This window comes from Phalacrocorax aristotelis, chromosome 1, assembly GCF_949628215.1.
Source record: "Phalacrocorax aristotelis chromosome 1, bGulAri2.1, whole genome shotgun sequence".
NCBI lineage: Eukaryota > Metazoa > Chordata > Aves > Suliformes > Phalacrocoracidae > Phalacrocorax > Phalacrocorax aristotelis.
Window position 1 is genome coordinate 144,440,487 of NC_134276.1, and position 25,639 is coordinate 144,466,125.

General features: G+C 39.2%; 1 protein-coding gene across 11 annotated transcripts in view; it reads right to left on the bottom strand.

Annotated features, from left to right (window-relative positions):
• ABCC9 (ATP binding cassette subfamily C member 9) overlaps window positions 1–25,639 on the bottom strand; it is a 74,522-nt gene that overhangs the window by 39,600 nt on the left and 9,283 nt on the right. For all 11 annotated transcript variants that reach the window (XM_075113943.1, XM_075113926.1, XM_075113993.1 and 8 more), the window contains 12 exons: window positions 23,076–23,217; window positions 22,588–22,709; window positions 21,338–21,504; window positions 20,422–20,664; window positions 14,020–14,214; window positions 11,087–11,251; window positions 9,461–9,616; window positions 6,611–6,745; window positions 5,167–5,329; window positions 4,489–4,529; window positions 3,424–3,566; window positions 530–638 (listed from right to left, as the gene is read on the bottom strand). In XM_075113943.1, the coding sequence (XP_074970044.1) occupies window positions 530–638; window positions 3,424–3,566; window positions 4,489–4,529; window positions 5,167–5,329; window positions 6,611–6,745; window positions 9,461–9,616; window positions 11,087–11,251; window positions 14,020–14,214; window positions 20,422–20,664; window positions 21,338–21,504; window positions 22,588–22,709; window positions 23,076–23,217 (1,781 nt within the window). The remainder of the gene's footprint in view (window positions 1–529; window positions 639–3,423; window positions 3,567–4,488; window positions 4,530–5,166; window positions 5,330–6,610; window positions 6,746–9,460; window positions 9,617–11,086; window positions 11,252–14,019; window positions 14,215–20,421; window positions 20,665–21,337; window positions 21,505–22,587; window positions 22,710–23,075; window positions 23,218–25,639) is intronic.

Genomic DNA, 25,639 nt, shown 5'->3' on the forward strand with positions numbered 1-25,639 from the left:
ATAACATACAGTTACCAGTTGATATAATCAGTTGAAAAATGTCAAAATGAAAGAAAAAGTTTTCCAAAATCATTTCCCATGCCTTTTTTTTTGCCTTCACATTTTACTCAAACTCATTATATTTTTAGCACTCCACAAACAGCATTTTTGAATTGATTCCTATTTCACAAAGTTTGGCGGTGTTTTTCCCACCTCCAATTCTGAATTTCCCAGAGCAGGAATCAGTCCTACCTAAAGATGCCTAGTGTGCCTTTTATAAAAACTGAGAAGGATTAATATGAACTAAGTGTAAATGTCTTGCTGTGTTATGGGGGTTTTATTACTACTGGCACTTCAGCAATGCTTAAATGTGTTTGAGGACCCTTCATGTCATAGAAACACAGAGATCCTGTTATAGAAGAGGCAAAAACTGGGCAATGTTAGGGTCAGGCTAGAAGCCAAAACTCCCGAGCCCTATCAGCCAGTACATTGGCCTCGTATGGGGATATATGGTCTCTGCTTTGAAAGCCAGTGTCATAAAACAACTTACAAGTCCTGTGTGCTTCTTACAGGATTCATAAGCTACAGAGCCATCGCCGCCTCTCCAGCTGTCATCTCCAATCTCATCACTCAGGAGAAACTCATTCAGCTTCTGTACACTTGAAAGAAATGAGGACAGTGAATTAAATGAACCCAGGTCTTCATTAGTACGTTTTCATTTTTGTGCAGTCCAGCCAGCAGGATGTATCAGAAGTGTTCCAAAAGAAGTTAATGGGATACTTTTGGTTCCCTGTTGGACCATCTGCCACCCTGACGGCAAGTGATAAAATATTTATGTGGAAGAAGGACAGATGAAAGTAATTAAACATCATACTGATAGCTGGGAATGAAGAGGAAAGCTAGCCATGTGAATGCCACTAGAGCTCTGTGGCAATGGTTTCTATCTTGACAGGCTTCTCTCTTCTGTGCCTTTCTCATGCCTACACACAGTCAGGATACATAAATGAGTCATTCACCCACCTACATCCTCTGAAAATTCCAATGCACTAGGTGCATCCTGAACACAGCTTCTGCATACACTGCATGCAAACAGGACTGAATACTGCACAGATCAGCACAACCAGGGCCAGTCTTGGAGAAATACAGCAAGAGGTCTCTTTGCCTACTTCTTAAATCTGTCCCCTGGGAAATACAGTGCACAGGTTTAATTCATTCTTCATCAGAGAAGGGTTTGATCCTTTTTCTGTCCCACTTCCCTTCAGAGTGCTGTAAGCATCTGGCTCTTTGTAATTCTGAGGAAGGGATGAACAAAAGCATCCCCCAGTCATGGTGAACCTATGTTACTCTGCAAAAACTAAAATCAAGGTGCATTGAGCCAGAGACTGAAAAAGCACTCAGAGACTGAGAAAGGACATATGACTTCAGAACAGTGATTTGAACAGTAATCTGCAAATGGGAAAGTAGTCCTGTTTCAAGGTCTGTCTGAGCATTTCCTATGAAATTATCAATACATGTCCAAGCCACAGAGATACTGGTTATCAAGAAAGCACTGCTATTGTTGTTATTTCCTCCTGCCAGTATACCTGTTCATATCTCCTCTTTTTAAAGGAAAATTTACATGTCTAACTCCCATATCAGAATTTGTCTTATATAAGAGCATCAAGCAAGAATTTATCTTCTTGTAGAAGACAAGAGATCTCATTCTGATCATCTGTCTAAGAAGACATTAACCACTACATTGCATTTGAATGAGGGCAGGTACCCTCAAAATATTTCATGGTACTAGAACTACTCTTTACAAGAAAATGGAGATTCTGACCAAAGTATAAGCCTTCATCATAACACAAATGACTGCATATTCATATACATGTATTTGATTAATGATAGAGCCATGGAGTGGCCAAGCATGCATTCTTCATTCTTCAGTTGGGGGACATGACGTTCATCGGAGAAAGATGTTAGGAAATAAGTTTGCCAAAGGGTAAAGTTTGTTTGGCAAATATGGTATTTAAATAATGTCCCAAGGGGTGGCCAGCAGTGCTAAGGAAAATGTACGCACAATTTTGATATTAGGGCTATGCTAAACATAGTGCAGAGATGTAGAGGCTGAGATGATTTATAAAGGAGACTTGAGATTTTCCACTAATCAGAAATAATTTTCAACGTAGGGAAAATCTCTCATGTGGCTCTGCTGCTGCTTTGATAAAAATAAACTCAAATTTTTTTTTTTTTGTAAAGCAAGTGTGGTACTGGCAAATGACAGCTGTAGAGCCTGCAGTCCCCTTGACTGCTATTTGTTATTATCGTTACCCAACAAAAAGAGGCAGTGGCAGCAACAATGCAATACCTTGCCAATGTGCCTCAGTCTTGGCAAGAAGGCATCATGTTTCTGGGTGGAAAGGTTAGTTTGGTCTTCACATCCTGCTAGTGCTTGGTATCTGACACATTCCTGCTAGTCAGGTGTCGGTCTTTGCCTCTTGGGACATCTTGGCAGTGTGTATGTCTACAGAACTGCCCCATGACCATGACTCTTTCCATACAGACCACTGACGCAATAGCCAGAAGTCTGAAATTTGACTTACTACCAAGCAGCTCCCCTAATATCAAGTGCTTTATAGCCCATCACAAAGGAAGTTGTTTTGTTGGGCCATTTGCAGAAATAAGTACCTGGAACATAAAAGTTTCTGATGAAACAACATATTTTATAAGTTCCTTTTCCTTTTTTTTTTTTTTTTACCTTTTCCATTTCATGACAACTTCCTCGCTGTCCTGCCATGCAGATGCCTAACCCTCACAGACTAAACTCCCACGTGCCTGCCTTGCCGTGCTTCCTCTCCTGTGTCTCTTACTGCTGTGCAGGGGAACAGCATTTCCTCTATAAGTGAAGTCCTGTAGAGCTCAGTTTCCCTTGAGCAACTGGTCTTTCAGTGTCCAATGTTCCTCCACCCACTGTCTTTCCTAAGATAGTCCAAGCTAGTTTTGAAATGAGAGGCAGGACAATACTAAGGTGCACAGCGTACCCTTTGTGGAGGTAGACTTAAGCTAGTTGCTCTTACTTGCATCAGCAGGGCTGGTCTTGCTAGACAGCTTCATGACAGTACCTCATATCCGTCTGTGTTGTCAGGAGCCCAGAAAAGTACCGGGTGAGGGGAGTGGCCACACTGTGAGAAGTGGAGCATATCCTAAGGAAGGACAGTCTGGCTCTGAATCCGGACTGCCAAACTTGGTGAAATTATAAAACCAGTGGAATATTCCTTTTTTCTGTATCATGCAGTAAAAAGAAATGGTTACTCTGATTTCTCTCACATTTTTGAATATCAGAGTCCTACCTCTAAATCCTTTTGCCCGTGAGCAGGTAGAAACAACCTGTTTCTCCAACACCTTCCTTATTGTATCAGTGAACATAGGTGTTCAAGAGTTGGAGAAACTAAGATGGCCACTTACCTTATGATAGCCTTGACTGCAAAACGAACCACAGTGGAGAGCAGGAACAGTGGTGTGACCAGGATGTGAAATAATGACAGTGACGCAAAGGCCTGGGCGGGCTGCAGCGGCTTGTCATTGGTGTACGCGTAAGTTACAAAGGTCTGCCACATCAGGAAAAGAGCATGTCAGGATAAAGACTCTTGAAAAAGATGGACAATGGCAGCAAGCAAAATATTTTGCTCAACTAATGCCAAAACCCATATACCTTAATTTATTGGGAATCCCAGTAAACTGGAAAGAAAGGTGTATTCTATTAAAGTGAAAAATATTTTTAAAATTTGCTAATGATTTCAAGAGGTTTACACATTCAACAAAGAAAAATTTTTCTTTGTAAAATCAAAGCATTTAGTTCTGTAAAATTTTGTTGTTGACTTCAGGGTTTGGAGGAAACACACAACCCAGAAAAATCAGCAAGAATCTAATAAATCTTGTGGTATTTTTCACAGATGAAGAACTACAGTCATATTTCATCCAATTATGGTACACACTGTCAGTGTACTCTGAGTAATGCCCTCAGAATTCGGTCTGTGAAGACTCCTTACTGACCAGCATGCCATAGTTCCTCTAGTGCATTAGGCTGAGATTTAAACCTGGCCAGAAGACAAGCAAAATTTATTTCTCCTTAAACTGCAGAGTATCCTTTCTTGAAAACTGAAATGGTGGCTTATAATGCATTTTGAAACAGGAATGATTTTCATTGCTAGACAACAGAAAAGCAAAGCCACCCAAAAACCCTTCAATAGGAGAGCTTCTCAAAGTGGGTCTTTCATGTAGCAATGACTTTTTTCTTTCTTTCTTACAGTAAAAATTTATATTTCTTTTTGTTTTTACCAATCCAAACCACAGCTGGAGAAATACCTGCTCTGGGAATGGACACTTCCAGTGTCGCGCTATCCTACAGTCAGCAGGGGCATATGAACTCATCTGCCAGTTTTATGAGGAATATGTCCTACAATAACAATGATGTCCCTTCTTCCTTTCTCTCCCTTTTTATAAAGAAAAGTGAAAAAAAACATATCTTACTGCAAGAACAGCTGCTATTGGTATGGCTGCATTCATAAAAACTGTGAAAGAGAAATAAAATAGGCATCAGATTATATGAAATAAGAAAAAATAGTTTTACAAATATTTGTATGGCACTAGACGAATCCAGTTATTTCCACTTCAAGTAATTAAAACTCCCAAAGGAAAATTCCTCTGCAGGAAGAAATTTCCTTCCATGACAGAGAGAGATCTTAAACACACAAACAAGCCAAGGAATTATCTCGTTTGTATACTCTAGTGAACTGGGATAAAAAGTTTTATGTGCACAATTATTATGCAACACAACTAAAACATTACCCTCTCAGCTCTTCTACACTACCCAAAATGCAATTTCTTTCAGACACTAATTTATCTTTGCTGTAATCAAAGCTGCTAATATTATCTGAAGCCTCCTTACTATAATGCAACTCATAACTGTAATGTCGTAATGAAGGTGACAGAAAACTTACTAAAAAAAAAAATCAACAACACATGCTCTATATTTTCAAGTTTCTGTGTTATACATTTGTCATGACTTTTTATTTTAATCACATTACACACACACACACAAAAAAAAAAAGTGTCATAGTCACAGTTGTATCTTGCTTCGGCTGAAATCAGGAGGAATGCTGACATGAACAGGATCCATTTTCGAGAGCTAAAAACATAGTTACTTACTGGAAAGAGATGTATGAAGTGCAAAGGTTTTAAGACTGGTGAGTTCTTTCATTCTCGTTTCTTCCACGCTAGTACGAAATATGTGCTCCCAGGCATACAGCTTTAACAACTTAATGCCTTTTAGTATCTCATTGGTTTTCTTTAATCTCTCAGTAGAATAGTCCTTCATTCCAAAAGAAAACAAGGATAACAAATCGATAATGGTTTGTAGCTTTAATGGGAATGTTCTTTTCCTTTCATTTCTGTTGTAAAATTCATTAAAGATTTATAATTTTGTTTGGGATTTTGTACAGGGTTTCAGTTGTCATACTGAGTAAAACAATATACAATTTCATGTTCTTTGGAGATATTAAAGCATCTACAATCATGAGGAGAAATTAAGTGACCCTGTTCTGAGAAGACAAATAACACAAAGCATCCAAATCCTTCAAGTAGGGGTGAAACTCAGGGAGATGGATTACTAGGGTCAATGGTGTCCATAACAATAGACAGATGACTACATGTGTGTAACTGCTGATACAAGATTCATTCTGGGATTCATACATAATGGTCATGAAAATAGGGGAGATGTTTACTGATATATTTAGCTAATTGCCTCTCACCAGAAAACAGTAATCATAAATTTTGGTAAAATCATAATCCAAAAGATGTTATGAGTCAGAATAACTCAGAAAAGAGCAAAAACAAAGATCCAAACTACTTTTGAAATTATAAAAAGATAAATCCTCCTTGATATAAATTGGCACAACTCAACAGGATTGAAGTGTGCTGAAGATTAGATCCATTTACATGTAATTTGCTTACTGAATATTAAGGTAACAAGGATCTTTAAATATTTGAAGACTCAAACATCAAAGGCTGATGAAAAAAGTTCAAGGATCATGAGAATAAAGTTAAAAATTAGACAAAGTATCAGAAAACATTTCTAACTGGTGAACTAATTTAGACATCAAAATGAAGTGACAGCACTGAAGAACGTACAATAGATATGAATCCAGCAATGCCAGCTGGCTTTTAGGGAATACCAAAGCTTGGGGTGAGAGCATAAAGTCTCTAGCCATTTCAGAGGGGGGTTGCACATGTTCTTTAATACTGCCCTCCTATAATTTATCAGTCATTTGTACTGTTTGCTAACATCCCATGAAATTCAGTATCTGAATGTAGGAATAACACCCTTTCATGGAATTGAATTCAGATGAAACTGTGCTAGCTTATGAAAAATACTCTCTGCAGAGAAGGCAAGTCAAGGCCCACATACTTTTTTCAGATTCTTGTCTGACAAATGTTAGGAAGAGATATTAAACCACAGAAAAACAGAAAGGGAGGGACAATGGAATTAAGGGACAGCTTGCCCAAACCTCCACAATGAATGTTCACTAACAAGAACCGCTGGTTCCCTATTCTCATTTCTGGATCACAAATGTCACTGAAATAATTTACTTACAAGAGTGCTCTTCTGAGCTTCAGCCAGCTTTGTAGCTATGAAGTACTGCATTGGAGCTAACAGTACAATGACAGCAGCACCGACCAAGGCACTCACTCCGAGTAAATTATAGAGTAGGATCACACCCATTATTATCTATGAAGAAAAAAGGAACATAGAAAAACAAGTAGATTTCAATATGCCAGAATGATAGCAAGGAAAAAAATTTTGTTCTTCTAATAAAGAGTTAAATGGTTCATAGGAATCAGGTCATGTTTGAAAAGTGTGGGAAATTAACCCAGAAGCCTTTATTTTTGACATTAACTGCATAGTTTGTGTTAGGGCCTGGTAGTCCTATTCCAGATTAGGTTTCCACAGAACCAAAGGAGCACTAAAATGATGGTGATTCCCCAGGCGTTTTACGGAATCACTGGCCTCAAGTCTTATTTACACCAGAGCTCCTTACATCACGCTGGAAGTATTCAAAGGTCTTAGGACGGTCATGAATCACATTCGCATTCTGTCGTAGTGATCCTCTTGCAACCGCAGACAGAGGCACATCTAAGATAGGGTTTGAAGCATGATGCAGATGTGCTGGGAGTGACACAAACTTAAGCTTGTGCAACAGTACCATGTAGCTCTGTAGGAAAGTACCAGGATGCTACCTTAGCCCTACAAAGAGTTTGGGAACAATTCCCACAAAGGTCTACCTGGGAATGGCTCTGATGCAGCTACTGAGATTCTGGTTTCTGTGTTAATAGAAGCTCTACTACATAAGTCTTTTTATAAAAGCTCCACTTCATGGTACAGAGATGCCTTCAGTAACAGGACATACAGAACTAGTTCCCTACTTTTTATTTTTGCTGTCTCTTCAATGAGTCAGCTCTGTCTTTAAATCTGCCTTCTTATTACACAGTATCTTAAATAAGAATCAATGGAGTTCAACATTTTGAAAGCATTATTTAGCTTTTCAGGCTTCTGTAATGTAAATTAGCATACCTACATGCTATTTTCTTAGCAGAATAATACAAGGTCATACTTGGGGTGAACTGAAGCCTTTACTGGGGGGCCTGATATTTTCTAAGATTCACTGCAACATTCAGCAGGCTATGGCTATATTGGGTCATACTGGAAAGATATAAGTTCAGTATTTACTACAAGCTGTTCTGCCTGAGGAGGGGGCAGCCTTGACAATTGCTGTTTCTTGTGACATCCCTTGAAGCTCAAGTCCTTTGCATAAGGCAAGGCAGGACAGTTCCACCACCTTTTCCAGAATGGTATAATAATCCAGCTCATAGTTATCAGGGGTTAGTTTCTCTCCTCTTTTTTCCAAAAAGCAGCTGATTGAGCTAATCAGGCAGAAAGACATATTACAACATCAGTGTCATCCGTACCAGTTGCATAATACTTTGAGGAGGAAATAGTAAGTACTCGCCTTTCAATGTTATTGTTGGAGCAGAGGTGTAAGGTAATCACTATGATCGATAGAGCTAAAGAGCAGAAGGAGCCCTCTATAGCCTAGGCCACAGGTGCTCACTCACAAAGTTCTTCAGTAGGGGCAAATTCATGGGTGACGCTATGCTCATTCCCAGGCAAAGCTATGGTCAAGCTATCCCTGTGCTCCCTGTCTCCTGATTGCCTGAAGGTGAACTACAAAAACCAGCAAAATTATCAGAAGCTTCCTCAAACCAGCCTTTCACAGTAGTGGCAAGGGGGGCCATTACATTTCTACAGTGGCTGAGACAGAGACTTTATTAAACAGATAAATGAGTGGTGAATTTTTGCTACATATAGTTATTTACTAGCCACAGGAATCAGACTATCTGTTCATTTAATAAAGTATTAACAGCAACACTTTCAAATAAACCTGGGTATGAAACAGTAACTTTAAACAAAACCCTCTGTACCCTTTCTAACTTCAGTTACCATGCAATTTTTTTTGTCTTTTTCTCCATAAATTATTTTATGACTCTCTAAACACTGCCCGATCCTAAAATAGACTCATAAAAAAATATTTGTTTCCATTAATAGTAGCAATATTGCTGAATATTATAATAGAGTACTGATAGAGTTCCAGGAATTTCAGCAGAACATATCTGCTATAAGAGTGACTTCTATCCCTTTTTAGATTTGTTTACTGTCATCAGGATCACCTATAGGAAAGGACCATGCCAATCCCAACCCAAGCTAAAATTTTGAAGGTGCTACAGGAGTCCAAGTTTCTTGGAAAATCAATGTGGCTTAGGCCGTTAAGTCATTTAGCACTTCTGAAGATTTCTTTCGGGCTAATAATTTTTACCTTTCCTTCCTACAGATTTGCCTACAGATCTTTCCCAGCCTTCTTAAGAACCAGATGTTTACAGTAACTAAGGCTGGTTTAGATGAAAGGTCCTCTGAGCATTTCATGGAGTGCACTGTTGGTGCTGCTGTCAGTCACCGAGCACAATTCAATTGCTTTTTGTTCCTGCCACAAAACGCAGTTACAAGTGGACACTGCAAATGCAATATTTGCCGCTGGTCAGATGCCTGTGCTGCTGCCATGTGTCAGAAATAAAAGCACTGACTTGTGTCAGTAGCGGAAGAAATATGAGCAGGCAAAGGATGACAGGTCGTCTTTCCTAGAGTCACAGACCATATCCATGTCATGGAAATCCTGCTCAGAAAAACCTGTCTTTCTTTACTGGCCCTTGGAGACACAGCCTTTCAGCCCTTGGAGGAGATGATGGGCCACGTTTCTGCTTGTTAGTCCTCCTGGCAAATGAGTGTCAAGTCCAGGTTCCCCTCTGGATTTTGTAGTAGCCTCACAGACATATAGTCTTTTCAACCAGGTTGGAGGATCTCTGAAATCAGGCCCTTACTTTGATGCTCTACCTGAACAGGCATTGCCCACAGATTGGGGCACAGGAACAAGAACCACATTAATTGATTTGTTTCTATGGCGACCAAATTATTGATTTGTCCTAGCGTCATCTCTCCCATGGACAAGTTGGATGTGGAAAGCCTCAGGATCTTATTATATATCATTGCCTGTGGGAAAGGAATAAAATGGAAGATATGAAAATGGTATCATAATAAAACAACAGTACCAGCAGGACATTTCAAATGGCAGTATCAGTCTTTACCTAAGCCAGCCCTTCTCCCAGTCTCTCACCTGAGACAAAGAGAGAGTTGGAGACAGAGTGAGAGAAAGCATATGAGAAAGAAATGATTTTTAAAAACTTCAATTCATATTAAAAGGTTTGTTGCTTAATGCAGACCTAAAACAGAACAAAATGACAAGAAAACATCAAAATTTACAAGATTAGGCAAAGATCTTCCTTAATAAACATTTGGTGAGTCTGCTTTTCTGTGATCCTCTCTGTCAAGAGATCCTTTTTTCTGATAAGATAGTTAAACTCATGCTATGAAGTTTTGATCAGGATGGGCATGTATTCCTTTGTGCTTCTTTCCTTTACCTGGCCATCTATTTCCATAAGATTTGTTGGAGTTTAACAGGGTTTAAAATTAGTCAGGGCTTATATCTACTAGAATTTTAAAGACAAATGTTGTGAGCCCAGTTTGCAGTTATGACTAAATATCAAGCACTGCAGTTTCAAGGGATTTTTAAAAATAATTTGTGCTCTTTGCCCTGTTTTGTCCATGAGCAAGGTAGATCCTGTAGAATTCATCAGAAATGCCTACAGACCATGGTGAATTACATCAGCTGCATATGGTCCTAAGAGTCCCCATTTTGGCAAGCGGGAATCAGAAAAGCACAAGGAAATACAATCACAGTGCGCACAAAAACCAGAAGCTTCCACGCTGAGATGATATTCCTATGGTTAGCTACACCTGGCAAAACATCAGTTCCAGCTTCTGTTTTGCACACAGTGCTACTGCTGCCTGTGGAGTTTGGTCTGCAGAGATCCCTGCTACAACCCACCCACGTTCTGAGCTGGAGCTGCTGGCTCCAGTTCATAAACACAACTTTCACAGAGGGTTAATGGATGCCGGTTTTGGAGATTAATCACTCCTGTCCTATCTACAGGGCTCTGTGCAAAAGGGCATAAATATCCAGAATCACCACTCACGATACATGGACAACATTCCCATAAAACATAGCTCGGCCAAAGATACTCTGCAGATGACTCTCTTCACAGTCAGCAGAAGTAACCTCATAAGCAAATGAACAAAGCAGATGCAGAGCCAAAACTACACTGCTTATCTTTATATACCGAATGTCATCTGCAAAGATATGTTCTTTATGCACAGGGTGTGTGTTAAACTTCTACATGTTAGTGTGATGGTTTTAGTTTTTAGCAAAAGGGATTTCTGCCATCAGTTTGGCTGTGTCAGTGATGTTACTTTTTCCAGTTTTCTGTATAAAAATACAGTGCATATCCTCTCTCAAACAATTGTTAACTGAGTCTTCAGATAAAGAACAAGGCAAATGAAAATACAAAGCTGGAGCTATTGTTAGTGAATTTCTTGGCAGATCATGGGAACATCTTTGCTCACCAATAAAGCACCTCGTAGGTTGATGCCAGTTTCTGTAGTCACATAGTAGGATGCCTGGAGGAATGTCCTCTGCAAGATAAGGGCCAGGAAGAGAAGAACTGCCAAAACATAAACATTCCTGAGGAATTCCTCTGAGGAAAGATATGAATTTGGTGGATCCTTCATCTGAAAAGAAAGGAAGAAGTTGTGGAAGTGGCATAGGAGGAATAGTATATTCTTAGGACAGTGGAAACAAGGAAATTCAGTCATTGCATTAGAACAAAAAATATTGGTGGTATTATGGGAAAGTAATGGAAATCAGATTTCTTACTGTCCTATGTATCAAAACCATTTGGATACAAATTAAATACTCTGCTCATGTTCCAAGGACTTTGGATCTTAACTTCTAGCTGTTCTGAAATGAATTGTTTTTAGCAGGAAAGGGACAACAAGGTCACCATGTTTGCCTTAGCTTTAGTTTCTCCATCAAATTCTGATGATTTGTAGGATAGAAATGTTGCTCAGTAGAAAACAGAGATCATTCCACCTGCACCACAAAGAAGGTGCGAGAAATTTTTTTTTATTATATGGGATTAGTTAATTATGTTGCATTTGTATATTATGGAAGCAATTCCTTCCAGAAATATAGTCTATGATACTGTGAATTCTGAACAAAATAAGAAAACATATGCTAGTATTCCCCACAAAATGAGGTTTAAATGCCAATGCCTCAACGGGGAAAAAAAAAATCTTGTTTAAATCACTTTATTTGTTTTTACTTTCTAGTTTTTATGTTCACTGTGCTGCTCTGTTTCAGGCAGAAAAGGAAACAAATATACCAAAATACTGCAAGGAAGGCTGTTCCTTTGGTATTTCCGATCCAGCTGGAAGCAGGATGTGCTGAAATTATTAAAAAAAAAAAAAAAAGGAAAAAAAAATAGAAGGAAAAAGCCTGTTCTACTGAAATACCCAGCCTGATTCTGAGAAGAAAGGTTTGGGAAATATTGGAAAGTAAGCTACGTACATACCCTTTGGAAGATCCCTTCATCACTCTGGATTACCATCATCCACCATGAGACTGGAGGCAGGAGAGAGCTGCTCTGAGCCATCCAGGCTCACCTCACTTCAGTGACCCCAGCCTTTCCACACCACATACTCATCGCTTTGCCACAGGCAGCTGACACCCAAAAGGTGTCTATAAGCACTGAACAGTGTTTTCAAAAGGTCCAATGTCTGTAAGATGCCTAAATCCCACTGAAAAAATAGGACTAAGTCGCTCAACCAGCCCAAGACTCTTTGAAACAATGGTTGCTTAAGTGCACGATTGGTCAGATAAATATATTTGAAAATGCTTCTCTTTATGTTCCACTGCATCTAACTTCCCCACATTTACATGTGGGGATATCAATAATAAAATAACAGTTGTAGATACCTTTATTAATGACATAGAGTTCTAGGGAATTAAGGGGGAATAAACATAAAATTCAGTGAAGTCACATTGATTGAAACTAGAGAGAATTTAAAGGAGACACACATAATAACAAGAAAAACCAAGAGAAAGTTTATCAAAATCCATAAATTAAAACCAAATGTATTCTGAAATGTTTGCAAGAGAAATAGTGACAGTCACCAAGCCAGGCTCTTGGAGTGGTTTCAAGTTCTCCAGTGATTTTGATCTTCCTTTCAGCCAGTGTTGATTTAAACTTAAGAAAACTCACAACTGAAACCACTACACTGAAGAGTACAAAAGATAAAGGAAGCAGCAAAGGTACAGATTCCAAAATTTGAGATCCAGAAATGATAATTTTCAAGCTAAAAACACATTTTTGAGGCAAAATATGAACTTTGCTTTTTAACTTTGTGGCTCAAATCCAACATGTAGAGAGGTCCAAGGATGGCAAAGAGCTTTTTTTGATAAGCTGCACAATTAAACTCTCATTCTTCAGTGCAATGGCTGAATGAGAGTCTAGAGCCAAATTAAGACCATCAGTCAAGAAAATGAATGCCGGGAGCGAGCAGCCAAGAAGATGTTTGGATAGTGATGATAGTCAAATGCTTTATCTGGAGGGGAAAATGTTATTCCATTACATACCTATCTGCTCATTCAAATACAAAACAGTCACTGCATAAAGCATCTGGAGATGTTTCAGTATCAGAAGACAGATGTAGGAAAGTTTCTTCATCATGGCTTCTCTGCTGTCAGCTAGTAAAATAATTTTACCTGTAGCTTTTCACTAGCTACTAATAAATTCTTTTTCTTATGACAGAAAATGTTCTGTATCAGAGGCTTGCTCAGTGCTTAGAGGTGGTCTCTGAAAGTTCAGTCTTGGTGAAACTTGAAATGAGTTGTGAACTAGCATTTTTTGTGCAACTCCACCATCAAAAATGCCATTGAATAACATGGATGCTTTTCAACTTCTCACATGCGCCAATGCATTTCACCACAGCAACAAGCAGCAAAATAACAGGGAGTGACTACACTTGGCTTCCCAGTGGAAAACAGATTTCAGAGAGCTCAAACCTGTCAACGAACTACAAATGGACAGATGGACAGAAATTAAGCAAAATTCCCATACTCATCCTTGCTGGATGCATCACTGAGGCACCACCAGCAGGTGTCCTGCCTGAAACGAGGAGGCACAGTTGAAGAGGAGCAGAAAAGCTGTTCCTTCTCCCCAGAACTGCAGGGATGACTCCACCAAGAGGCAGACAGCTGGGCAACTGGGGGAAGCCTGCACTACCTCTGCCGCATTCATACCAAAGACTTCTTTCTACTACTCAGGTTTATAACTTGACCATCTCTCACAAAAAAAAACCCTCAATTTGCTTAAAAGAAACAATGAATAATACAAGGGTGATCATAAACATACCAAAGCATGCAGCCAGACATATTAAATACCTGATATGTATCTAGAACTAATACCAAAGTTTTTCAGTCCACGTTGTGAGGTTACCTTTCCTGTTGTATTTGTATTATTGGTTGTATTCTGGAAGCCTTGGACAATGCCAGAAATGCATAATGGCCCAGCAAAACCCAGCAAGTCAGCCAAGTAACGGAATGTGCTGCTGAGAAGAATTGGTCGTCCAAAAGCACTGTACATGGCTAACCATATGGAGGGACTCCGATTGGGCTGGTCTGCTACCTTTTTCTGGAAAACAAAGAAACAGGTATCAATGCATCAAGAAAAGGCCTCCCTAGCTCTATACGGCAACTTCCATTTCATTCCTGACTGGATGCCCAAATGGTTCCTGAAGGGTGTTTCGGAGTAGACGAGGTAGCAAACATGCTGTAGATACCAACAGATTTCAGACATTCTTCACAGCAAATTAAAATTCTGCCTCCTCTTGGGAACTGTGGTTCCTCAACTCTAATTCCTAACACTTTCCTGAACCTGTGAACACAGGAATGCAAACACAGATTAATTGTATTGGCATGTAGCCATTGTTCCTTGCCACATGTGTGCTCAGGAAAAGGTCTGACCTTTCAAGCCCTTGCTCATATGGGTTATCTTGACTTTCACAGTAGCTGTGAAACCACTTGATCCAGTAAAGGCTTCTGATGTGAGAAAGAGATTGAAGGAAAAAAAAACATGGACAGACACCTACAAGAATATAGTTCAATTTAATTTATCTGGATTTTTTCTATCTCTTGGGTGCCTTCCAGGAAGATACACTTCAGCCAATCACTAATTACTAGGCTCAAAAAGGTAATAATAACAGGCTATGTTGAGAGGTAAGATTAAATCAACTAAGGGTCCTTTCTAGCCTTCAGTTCTGTGAATCTATGCAGTATCACAACTCTTGATCTAAAATACCAATCAGTGGATATCTCTGTACCTAGTAAGAGTAGTTCTGATATTTCTGAGGTGTTTTCAATCTAAAGAAGAAAGAGTTTTGCTTAATAGATCCACGGTCCGCAGAGAGCTTCCTTGCGCTTCAGGCAGCAGCTTTTGACACTTTAAAAAAACATCTGTCATTTTTCAAGTAGCATAGATGCCTGCAAGTTGTAACCCAAGCCAAGCCCTCCTGAGTGTTCACAGTGACATTTTAAGTAAGCCCAGTAATAACAACCCCCTGTGCCAGCAAATTAACCAAAGCAAATCAGGTCTGGCTGCACCCTGCCTGGCTGCCTTATGTCTTTTTTTCCTCTTTTCTTGGTTTTTCCTTTTACGCCACTTCAACAGGGAGATAGAATATGTGCGTGGTGCCAAAAATGAACAAGTATACAGGAGGGACAGATAGCTGCTTACTGGCTTCTAGAGATTAGGCCAGGCTGATCACACCCGATGCCAAGAAGCTTAGTACAGAGAAATAAGTGGCACGGGGAAAAATTAAAGCTAACATTTCAGAAAGTGGTAAGAATAAAACTGCTGCTTCTGATGAGGGAAAGAGCACAAGGGCCTCATGTGAGTTTCCCAGACAAAAGGCTCTGAATTTGTTGCCTAACAGGTTTTGAGCTAGACTGCACTAGAGGGGCTACTGTCATCCTCCTCAAATACATGATCTGCACTTTAACAGCTTGATAGGAGCTAAGCTAACTTATTAGGAAAACATCTGCCGCCTTTTGGAAAAAATTGCACATACTATTCTCAGCATTCAGATAATGGTAAATTTGGTAAATGGAAATGGTAAATCCTTATTTCTTTAATGAGATTTTACTATTTTAATAGCCATTTTCACTGCTACAACAATTTATAGAATTGTTATCACTACATGAAATCTATTTACTTTTCATTGGAAAAAAAAATTAAATTATTTAATAATCTCTATTGCTGAACACTGTTATTTCTTCTTTTTTAATCAGGACTTCAAATTAGCTGAAGTATCTAATGGGGAGAGGGGAGAAAGAAGATTTTTCTTCTAATCTCAAGCTCTTTTCCAGAATGGTTCTTGAGGCCCATTGCTATGGGCTTGCAATATAGTATGCTGCATATGCCAACACTATCCTTTATTTAGGTGCTGAAGGATGATTTGTCAATAACCACTCATTATAGCTCTCTGATGACCACTGAGATGTTTCAGTAAATCCACAATTGAAAGTTTGGCCAATGCCATAAGAATTACATAAGAAGTTCTGTTTGGGCTTTCTGCATCAGAAAAACATTATTACCATGATGATTATTTTCTGCAGTTCCCCAGTCCTTTTAAGCTTCTGTGGCTTGGGAAGCCACAAGCTTCTCCTCCTTGGCATGAGAGGCTGGAAGGACATACTTTCATTTTCGAAGGTGAGAAAAAGTATCTTAAAATAAAATGTTAAAAATGATCCAGCTACAGAAAAGGAGGGGAGCTGTACTAAAGCCAGGGAAGAGTTGCAGCAACACAAACTTGAGCTTAATCAGTGTACACAACTACGCATCTCTGTGCCTTGTTTAAATTTGCAAGGATTATTTATTTTGGTATGGTTGGTAGCATTTGTTGTTGTGTGAATTAACAGGCTGGACCACTGTTCTCTCCTGTGGCACTTGCCTAGGTTTTTCTTGTCTTTCTCACCTCCCTTTTAAATCATTGTAATTTTCTCTATCTTGGGCACTCAACAGTTGGAGTGAGGGCAGTGAGACAGCACTTGCTGTAAACCAAGCCACCTGTAAGGTACACCTCAGTCAACGTGGATATCCAACAGTTCCCTTAGTGCTGTAGCTGACAGTGTCAGCCTGATGCTGAAGGGCAATGCTCTGTCCCTGTGATTTCTATCTATCCAACGCACTTTCTTTCCTCCTCTTTCTGCCATAACAGGTATGATCCACAGGGGCACATGAATAGCAGGCATAGGGATTCCTCCTGGTCCTTGACTTTTAAAAATTACATTTTCTCTTACACCATCCCAAAAGTAAAACTTTCTATTGACTGTCAGAGCACATTCCATGGGATTTTGGTTGATGGGGTACACTAAAAGTAATATCGATGTGCTACATCTATGTGATGTATGATGCATTACTGTGTGGTCTGAAACATCTAGACCACTTGTATAGAAGCAAAAAAAAAAAGCCAAGAAACGAGAAACAGGATCAAATGGGGGGGATTATGTCACAAGTACTACCCACATATAGTATGTTGGTCCAAAAATTTGGCTGTGAGAGTTTAATTGCATATCATGAAGGACTTCTTTAATTCTCAATCTTATGGAAGAATTCTTTATCTTCAGCCAAAATGTCCATTAATATAGTAGGAACCGTGAATGTGTATTAAAAAGAATATATCAGTTTAAGGTCATGGGTCTAACCCTATGGGTTTGATGTGCATCACTGCTTATTCTGCAGAAGCAACCTTCCTATCTGCAGTTAGAGTTTCTCCAGGATTCTTAGAAAGGTGTGATAAAATACTGTAAGATAAGGTATTTCTGTTTCTATAGGAGACTGTCCAGAAAAGCAAGAAAATTCAGCATGTCCATCTTTTAGAATATTTACTGATTGCAGGAATAATGAGAGAAAGAAAGCCAGTTAAAATGTGCTTTTTTGGCAACACTGTTTTTTAGGGAAAAACTCAAACACATATTTAAATAAGCTTAATTATCAAAAAAGCTTATTTTACCTGTAGTTTTATAGTATCTTTTAACTGAGATAACATATGCTATGTTGTTTTCTTATGATATGCAGTGTTATGCTATGTTGCCAAACACAAACTATCTACAAAACCAGTAACAAATGATCTGTATCTTATTGTAAGAGTTGGAATGCCTTTTGCAGTAGCAACTACCAGACTAATACCCAATTAGAATATCGATCACCAGTTATTTAGCTTTGTATTGTGTTGGTTTATATTGCTTAATATTATAATAAAATTAATGATAACTGGTTTTAAAATCCTATAAAATGAAATGATATTAAACTTAAATTACTTGATGCTTTGAAAAAATTACTTGTAACTAGTAGCGAATCTATTCATAATGCTAAGAACTGCTTGATGAAAATTTGAAAATGTAAAAAAGTACAGAACAGAATAATGAATTCAGATCTGTCACTGAGAAGTGTTAGCTTAGGTCTCATGTGCCAGTGGCCAAACCTTGATACGGCAGGAGCCAGAAGAATCCTGTCTAAGTAGTTGAGTATGGATTTCAGGAGTTGTCCACTGACATAAAAGAAAACAAGAAAAGGTTCCACCCGGTGTTCACAGACTTCATGGTTACTCAAGTAGCAATATGCTATTTGAGCAGAATATAGCAGCCATAAAAAGTTAATCTCAGACCCTCTAGTTTGCACTTCTATATGCTTGGACACAGGTTTGGAGAATGGTGAATTTGAGAAAACAGTCATCAAAATTTAACCTGACTCATTTCCTTCAGGCTATTATTTGGTAAAGAACATCAGCTGGTTTTAATTTTCATAGCATGCAGAAGGAATAGCAGGGCAACGTCATGTAAGCTATCTCAAAGGCATTCTACAATACAGAATATTCATGGTCGTGTTTAGCATCTGTCATCAAGGCATGATAAGAAGGGTTTGGAAAGGAACAGAAGCCTTCTTTCTGCAGTGCTATGGAGCACAGCAGAGATCAGCTATCTCCAGGCATAGGCAGGGGTAATCTCACTTAATCCAGAGGATGCTGGGGGCTCCCCTCACCAGCTGCGGAAGATTAGTGTAAAATACACCCTGGCAACAGAGACAGTGACATATCGTGTCTTCCAGATCGCAGACCATGCTTCAACCTGAAGAATTTTCCTAATTTTGTGGCTGTTTTCTGGCCCAACCATGCACAAACCAACACATGTCTTTGTGGGAGTGAACTGCAGTGAGTTCCACTGCCTGACTCTTTGGATTGGTTTTAGCCCTTTGGTTTACTTTAACTTTATCTGTGAAGTATCATATTACTTTAGGGTTACAGCCTGTTTTGAAATATTAGCACAAATGTGCCAGAGGCTGTGGTAATCTCAAGACTTTAAACAATTACAGAAACCAAAAAATATGATGTAAGCCAGCTTTATAAATGTAGGTGCGTGTAACTGCATGGGTACATTTATGCAAGTCTTCATACTTGCCTGACGCATGCTGAGGGAAGCTACACACTGAATGTTTGTATTCATGCACATGAGCAATAGCACACTTAACTTGCCTTCTGGCATCTGAACCACATATTTGTGCAGTCACACACGGTATCTGCAGATGTAAATGAGCTACAGACAAATGCTTACACTCAGTCATCGTGCCTGTCACTAAGAATGGCACAAAGACTTAGATCCTTGGGGCATGTAGGTGCCTAAGGCTCTTTGGGCTCTTTAAGATTTAGGCACCAAATGCTTCTTTAAGGATCTGGCCTAAGGGATGCACATCTCCTTTGCTGTGAAAAGCTCAGTTCCAATAACTCCGTAGTTTTCTGCTTAAAGCTGAAGGGTCTTGGTCTCTAGTACCTGTAAGCATCAACTACAAAAGGAAAGAGAAGCAACCAAAATCTAATAAAATAGAAACAATTGCACTGATTATGGTTTCATTTCAGAGGGCACAGAAAGGAGTCTGCAGTTCCATCAGTTGCTGGGAGCAGAGAGATGCTCCTTCCAGCTTCCCCTCGCATTGCATTTCTAAACCCTGCACTGCTTGGAAACATGTTTATCTGGTGTGCGCAGGAATGGGATTTATACACTTTTGACCTACATGCTACATTTTCCAAAGTGGCCTCTGAATGCCTGCATTCTCTCTGTTTATGCTTGAGAATCAATATGTACGTACAGATCAGGGAGGCAGGCTCTCAAATCCTTCCTTTCTGCAAAACCAAATATTTATCTTTTTTTTTGGCAGAAATCACCAGCTTTAAGCACAAATGAAACACCACAGTTTTGCCTAAATGCATCCAGAAGTTTCTCTGGAAACTCCTGCCCTACCCAATGAAGTTGCCCAAGCATGGGTTTTGTACTGGGTTTGGCTGGGATGGAGTTAATTTTCTTCATAGCAGCCTGTATGGTGCTGCATTTTGGTTTGGTGACTGAAACACCATTGACAAGACACCAGTGTTTTGGCTATTCTTGATGTATGTTTTTAGCAATTTTTCTTTCTGGAGAAAAAAAGTGAAGAGGAGTGTTTCCAGCTGAAACTATGGACAGAATGTCTTCTAATTTAAGATGCTGTCATAAGTAGCTAAGATTTAAACAAAGCTTTCACTTTTAAAATGAAATCTAGCATGGATTTGCTAGATCAGTCTGCTACGGCTTTAGTTTCCAGTTGCTCTCAATCTGGCAACTCTCCCCTGCTGTAAATTCACTTAAAACCAAACAGTAATCATTGGACTGGAACTTCCTAAGCCAAGTTTCACCTTGGAACAAACAGTGCTAAATTAAAGATTCCTAAAACTAGGCTTTCATAGATGCACAAAAAATTCAAAGTGACACTATAGTTTCTAAGGCCAACAGTGACGTGAACATCTGTGGTTACCTTTTGTTCCTCATATGCTTCTTTGAGACAAACGTAATTTGTCAGTGCTCTCATTGCAATTGGAAGCTTTCCGATTGCCTTCAGGTCCACAGGTTTCTTGTGAGCAGATATTATAAGAGTATTCATCCACCAGTAAGTCGCCTTTGAGAGCAAATTGACAAATGGCTGCAGAAACCTCACCCCCAGGTCCTGTAGATCCTCTGGTGGCTTTACTTTCTGAGGGTTCATGAAAAATACATACCTCTGGAGAGGAGAAAATAGACAGTGTGTGCTCATGAATTATCTTATTAACGGCAATTTTTCAGTAAAAATTTTGTGTATACAATTACAGTCTCAAATTTGCAGTTAAAGGTAATTACACATTCAATTTAAATGTATTTTTTACGTAAATAGGAGCATTTCCATTCTGACAGCATAATTCACAAGAAATTGAGCAATGTGGGATGTGGATACAGCCCCGTAGCCTACCAGTACTATCTATCTGAACAACAAAAAAGAATTATTGGGTTATAATTTTATTTCAGATTATCATGGGTGAGAACATACGCTAACATACATTTACTACATATATAGTTTATCTGCATTACATAGCATATACTGTATAGATGACATTCACACACACATACACCCTTATATGCACAAAAATGCATGCATATCTATGTATACAAATATGTATGAACTCTGCATACATATACACAGACACAGATACACACCAAGTCCAGGGGACACATCAAGGACATACGTTTTAAAGAGATGCCAGGTCCCACGGATTTTTGTAGAATTAACCAGACATTTATGGCTAAGCTAAACTTGGGCCTAAACTTGACACAAGCCAGAGTTACAGGGACTGAAGACCGATCTTCATGCCCCAGATACTACTGATACCTTTTGAGATCCTGATAAAGAAGCCACATACCCTAACTCGAATGACATTGATCTCCACAGCCATCAGAAGCCCATAGAGAATGACCATAATTCCAGTGATGCAGAAACGCAGCTGAGAAAAAGACACACCGTCCTGGCAGTATCTGACGAGCTTGATCGTTTTGGTGACAAAGGCCATTATCCAGTAAAGAAAGAGAGCTGTGAAAAAGGCGCACATGCATAATTTAGAAAGGAAAAAATTAGCTATACCACTGCTGTAGAAGTTTTAGCTCTCTCAAACAGAAATATTCCATGGCTTAGTGCAATGCAAGCATGATGATCCTCTATATCACCAGCTTGCAGGCTGGCACAGTGTGATGTTAGCCCAGGCCAGGAATTCAGGTTTGAGATATTTGCTTTGCATTTTCTTTTCCCAGGTCACTATTTTCTTTCCTGGGCCACCACCTTTCAAAGACATCCACAATGGTGGGTCTTCGCACAATTACAGAAGTCCATTGAAGATAATCTAAAGGGTAACTTTGCATTGAAATGAAGTAAAAGTCACTTAATTTGACAAATATCATATTGCCTCTTTGAAAAAGCAGAGTGCATTGCAGGTAAGCTCATTTTGAAAAAGACTTCGTATAATTTAATTATGTCCAGCACCCTGGTTTGTATCCATCAATGGCTAGTTCAGGTTGTTGGGTTATAGGTAATATGGACTGTTTATTTCTATGAAACATTATCCTGCAATGTCTAGTCAAATTCTTCTGACCACCTCCTGGCTGAGACAGATATCATGAATACCAGGTGGCAGCTTCTCAGAAGTAAACCTTTTCCTCTCACCCCACCTTTGTTAAAAGTGAGAGGTGGCATTCATCATTAGACTGGGTAATCTCAGAATCAACTGCAGTGGATGCTGAGAAACAAAAGCCATCTACACAGGACAGTTTGTGATCAGATTACTATTAAAAATGGCTTTTTAAAATAGCCCTTTTGAACGAAGGTAAGATTTTGCCTCAAAATAATGAGCAGTGTTAAAAAATACCAAAAAGCTCATGCTATAAATACAATAGGTGTACTACGCTTTTCCTTTTGTGATAATTTTTAAAAATAGTTTTCAGTGTGTACCTTATAAAAGATGCGATAACTCCTACAGTAATACTAATTCAAAAAGCAGAGAATTATTCCTCTCTCTTTTAATATTCTCATTAATTTCACCATCCTCTTCTACCTAAGCAAGATGATTTTAGCTATACTACTGGGTTTGTAAGAGTACATAAATACCAGACTTAGACTTACCCAACAGTAACTTTGGAAAGTTAGATGTTTCAATATTATGGTAATAGACTATGGATACAGTGGCAGCCACAAATCCCATTATAGCTGGTAGAAAGAGGTGCAGATGGCGAGATTTCATTTGGCTGAAAACATATAAGGTATAAATGAGTGAATTTACTGTCTTTTTTCACCATTGTTCTATTCTCGGATGTTCTGCCAATCTGTTTAAGAGGACAAATATGACATTCCTAGAGGCAAAAAGTGTTTTTTCCATGTGAATGCTTTAACTTCTGTCAATATTTACTTGCTGTTATAGTTTGAGAGGAGAATAACAGTGTGCTAGGAGCAATTGTTTTACTTTCATCCTATTAAAATGAACAGTTCGTGAAAAGATGCCCCATCTTTTGGGGGGAAAAACTCCTTACACCTTTCTAGCCAACCCGTCACACATTATCAGTATACATTACATATGCAGTTAGCATGGCTACCCACCAAGCACCGTCACTTACGTATCGGAAACTATGCCTTCTGCTATTTCACACACATGTACGAACAGGAGGGTGAATGTCAGGATCCACCGCAGGTTGTGTCCAGGGAAGTGCAGCCAGGTATTGTGGTGAATCTGGACTTTGGAGCTTTGGCTTCCCCAACCTGGGAAATAATGAAAGAAGTTTATCACACAGCCAGCTAGTGAGTGATTTGGTTATCAGTTCCCTGTTCTAATCCATAGGTCACACTTAACAGTACCTAATCAACACAAACCCCCACAAGACTACGGGGGCCATAACTTACGGTTACTAATAGTTACCGTGTTATAATATGTAATATGGTTACTAGTAACCATACGGTTACTAATAACATGACCCAGGAGTGTTTATGTTGCTATGTAACCCCCCATAATTCAGATTTGACCCTCTAGACAACATGACAACAGACTTCCAACAATTGCAATCAAATAGAAGACATCCCTGGCCAAGAACAAAGATGAGAAAACCAAAAGAAACATCTCAGAGTCTCACCCTGGCACAACAGGGACTGACAGATCTTAAGTGATGGCGTCATCATGTCTTTCCCAGTCACAGACAAGAGTGGGCAAAGTTTCCAACTGAGCTGCATCCTCCAATGAGGCCTCAAAGAAATATATTTACTTCAAACAAATAAAATTTCTTATCTCTGCCTCAGGCCTCATTGGGAGCACTGTCTCAGGCGATGCTGAACAATGATTTCCCAGTCTCTGCTCCTCAGGGACAGCCCAGCCTCCTTGCCCTGTGCATTCTTGGCACATACGAATGTGCTTTCAGCACAGCACTAAGACTCAGCTGATTTAATCAACAAATTAATCTTGAAGCCCATTTTCATGTCAGGACCTCAGATGGCACGTATCCTTTTCAGGCAAGATCCTCTCTGAAGCCAGCAACCTGGCAAGAAGCAGGACACCAAGGACCTGACAGAAGTGACAGTGCTGGGGGGAGCTGAGGACGGATCAGACATTAGCCTCTCATGATGGCAAGTCTTGTCCTTCACGTTGCTTTGTCCTCTGTCCCTTCCCACCCCGGTATAGGGCTGTCCTGAGTCAGTCAGCCCAAATGGCTGTACATGTCCCTCTTACTGTAAAGCAGCTCCTGGAATTCCCTGACAGAATTCCTGAAGCCCACAGAAAATCCCAAGAACAACACATTTCGAGGAAGAAAAGAAACAAAACAAATTAAAACAAAAACAAAAACAAAGTTGTTTAACTAGGGCAGTGAGCACTGCTTCTGTTTCTTTCAGTAACTACAGTTGAAAATCCAAGATACACTTTTGATACACAAGGATGCAGCATCTCATCCTGCCTAGAGACTCATCGGGTGACTCAGAAACACATAAATCAGAGCCCAGGCTTGTTCATTCTTGGAAACTACCAGGATTTCACCGTTTCATCCTTGTTTAATGTGTAAAGTACTGCAGGAACAAAATATTCTCTCTTCTCCATATCTAGCTAGAGCATTTTCTATAGTTTCACGAGATTTTCCTAATCTAATGTGGCTTTCTTTCACCTTGCTCCAATCTTTGTCTCTCCCAAGATACATTTAATTTTTATTTCCTCTTTTCCCATACATCTGCACAAACATGGTTCATCATCAATTTTTGGTTTTGGAGTCAGTTATTACTGTGGACTTCAGATGGCTTTTAATGCTGTGTTCAACAACTGTTTGTCCTGATAATCAAGGTACAAAACAGAAAGCAAAGAACTACATACAGGCATACATAACATACAGTTTAAGCTATTATGGTTTTTTCCTAACTTTGTTAGAAAATAGAGGGAATTTTCAGTAGCTGTAATACTATTCCAAAATTAATTGGCTAATACCTGTGAAAATATTAAAGGGGCTGCTACCACTTCATGCCTAACACAGAATGTTGTAAAAGATTATTGCTGCCCTCAGACCTTGCACTGAGTTTCCATCAAACACTGCTGCAGAAAGACCTGTAAATCAAGGACGAATTGCATTTCATCTCAAAGAAAGAGCCAGCACTGACATAAAGATCCAGCACTGTTGGAGAGTTCTCCATAACCCTTGGGGTATTTTCCAGTCTTCAGTTATTCTTTTGTTAGAACTTGTTTGTTATTCCCTTGCTTAAATATTTAATTAGTTTTTAGTCACTGGATCTAGCTGATTGCTAGCTACCGAGTGCCGTAGCTCAGAGCTTCCTGTAGCCTATTATTCAATTACTTCAGAGTATTTTTGTATAATGGAAGTCCTTAAATCTGTAGTTCGAATATAGTCCCAAATTCAAATCTTCCTTGTGGAAGAAATGTATTGCTATGTATATACACAACGCCAGGAGGGTAACATGGAAGAACTGACATGCCATTTCTCATGCAGTTGTTAGGAGAATATTTATTTTTATTAATACTTATTGCATTTTGACGGTTATTCAAGTGTTTTTATCTCCTACGATCAGTGAGAATGCCACTGTTTGATAGTTCTGAAAAAGCATTAAACTTCATTTATTTCATCACTGCAAATAACTGGGATAAAGAAACACTAGAGAAAAAGTATCATTAGAGTTCTAGTTTAGATGGGGCTTT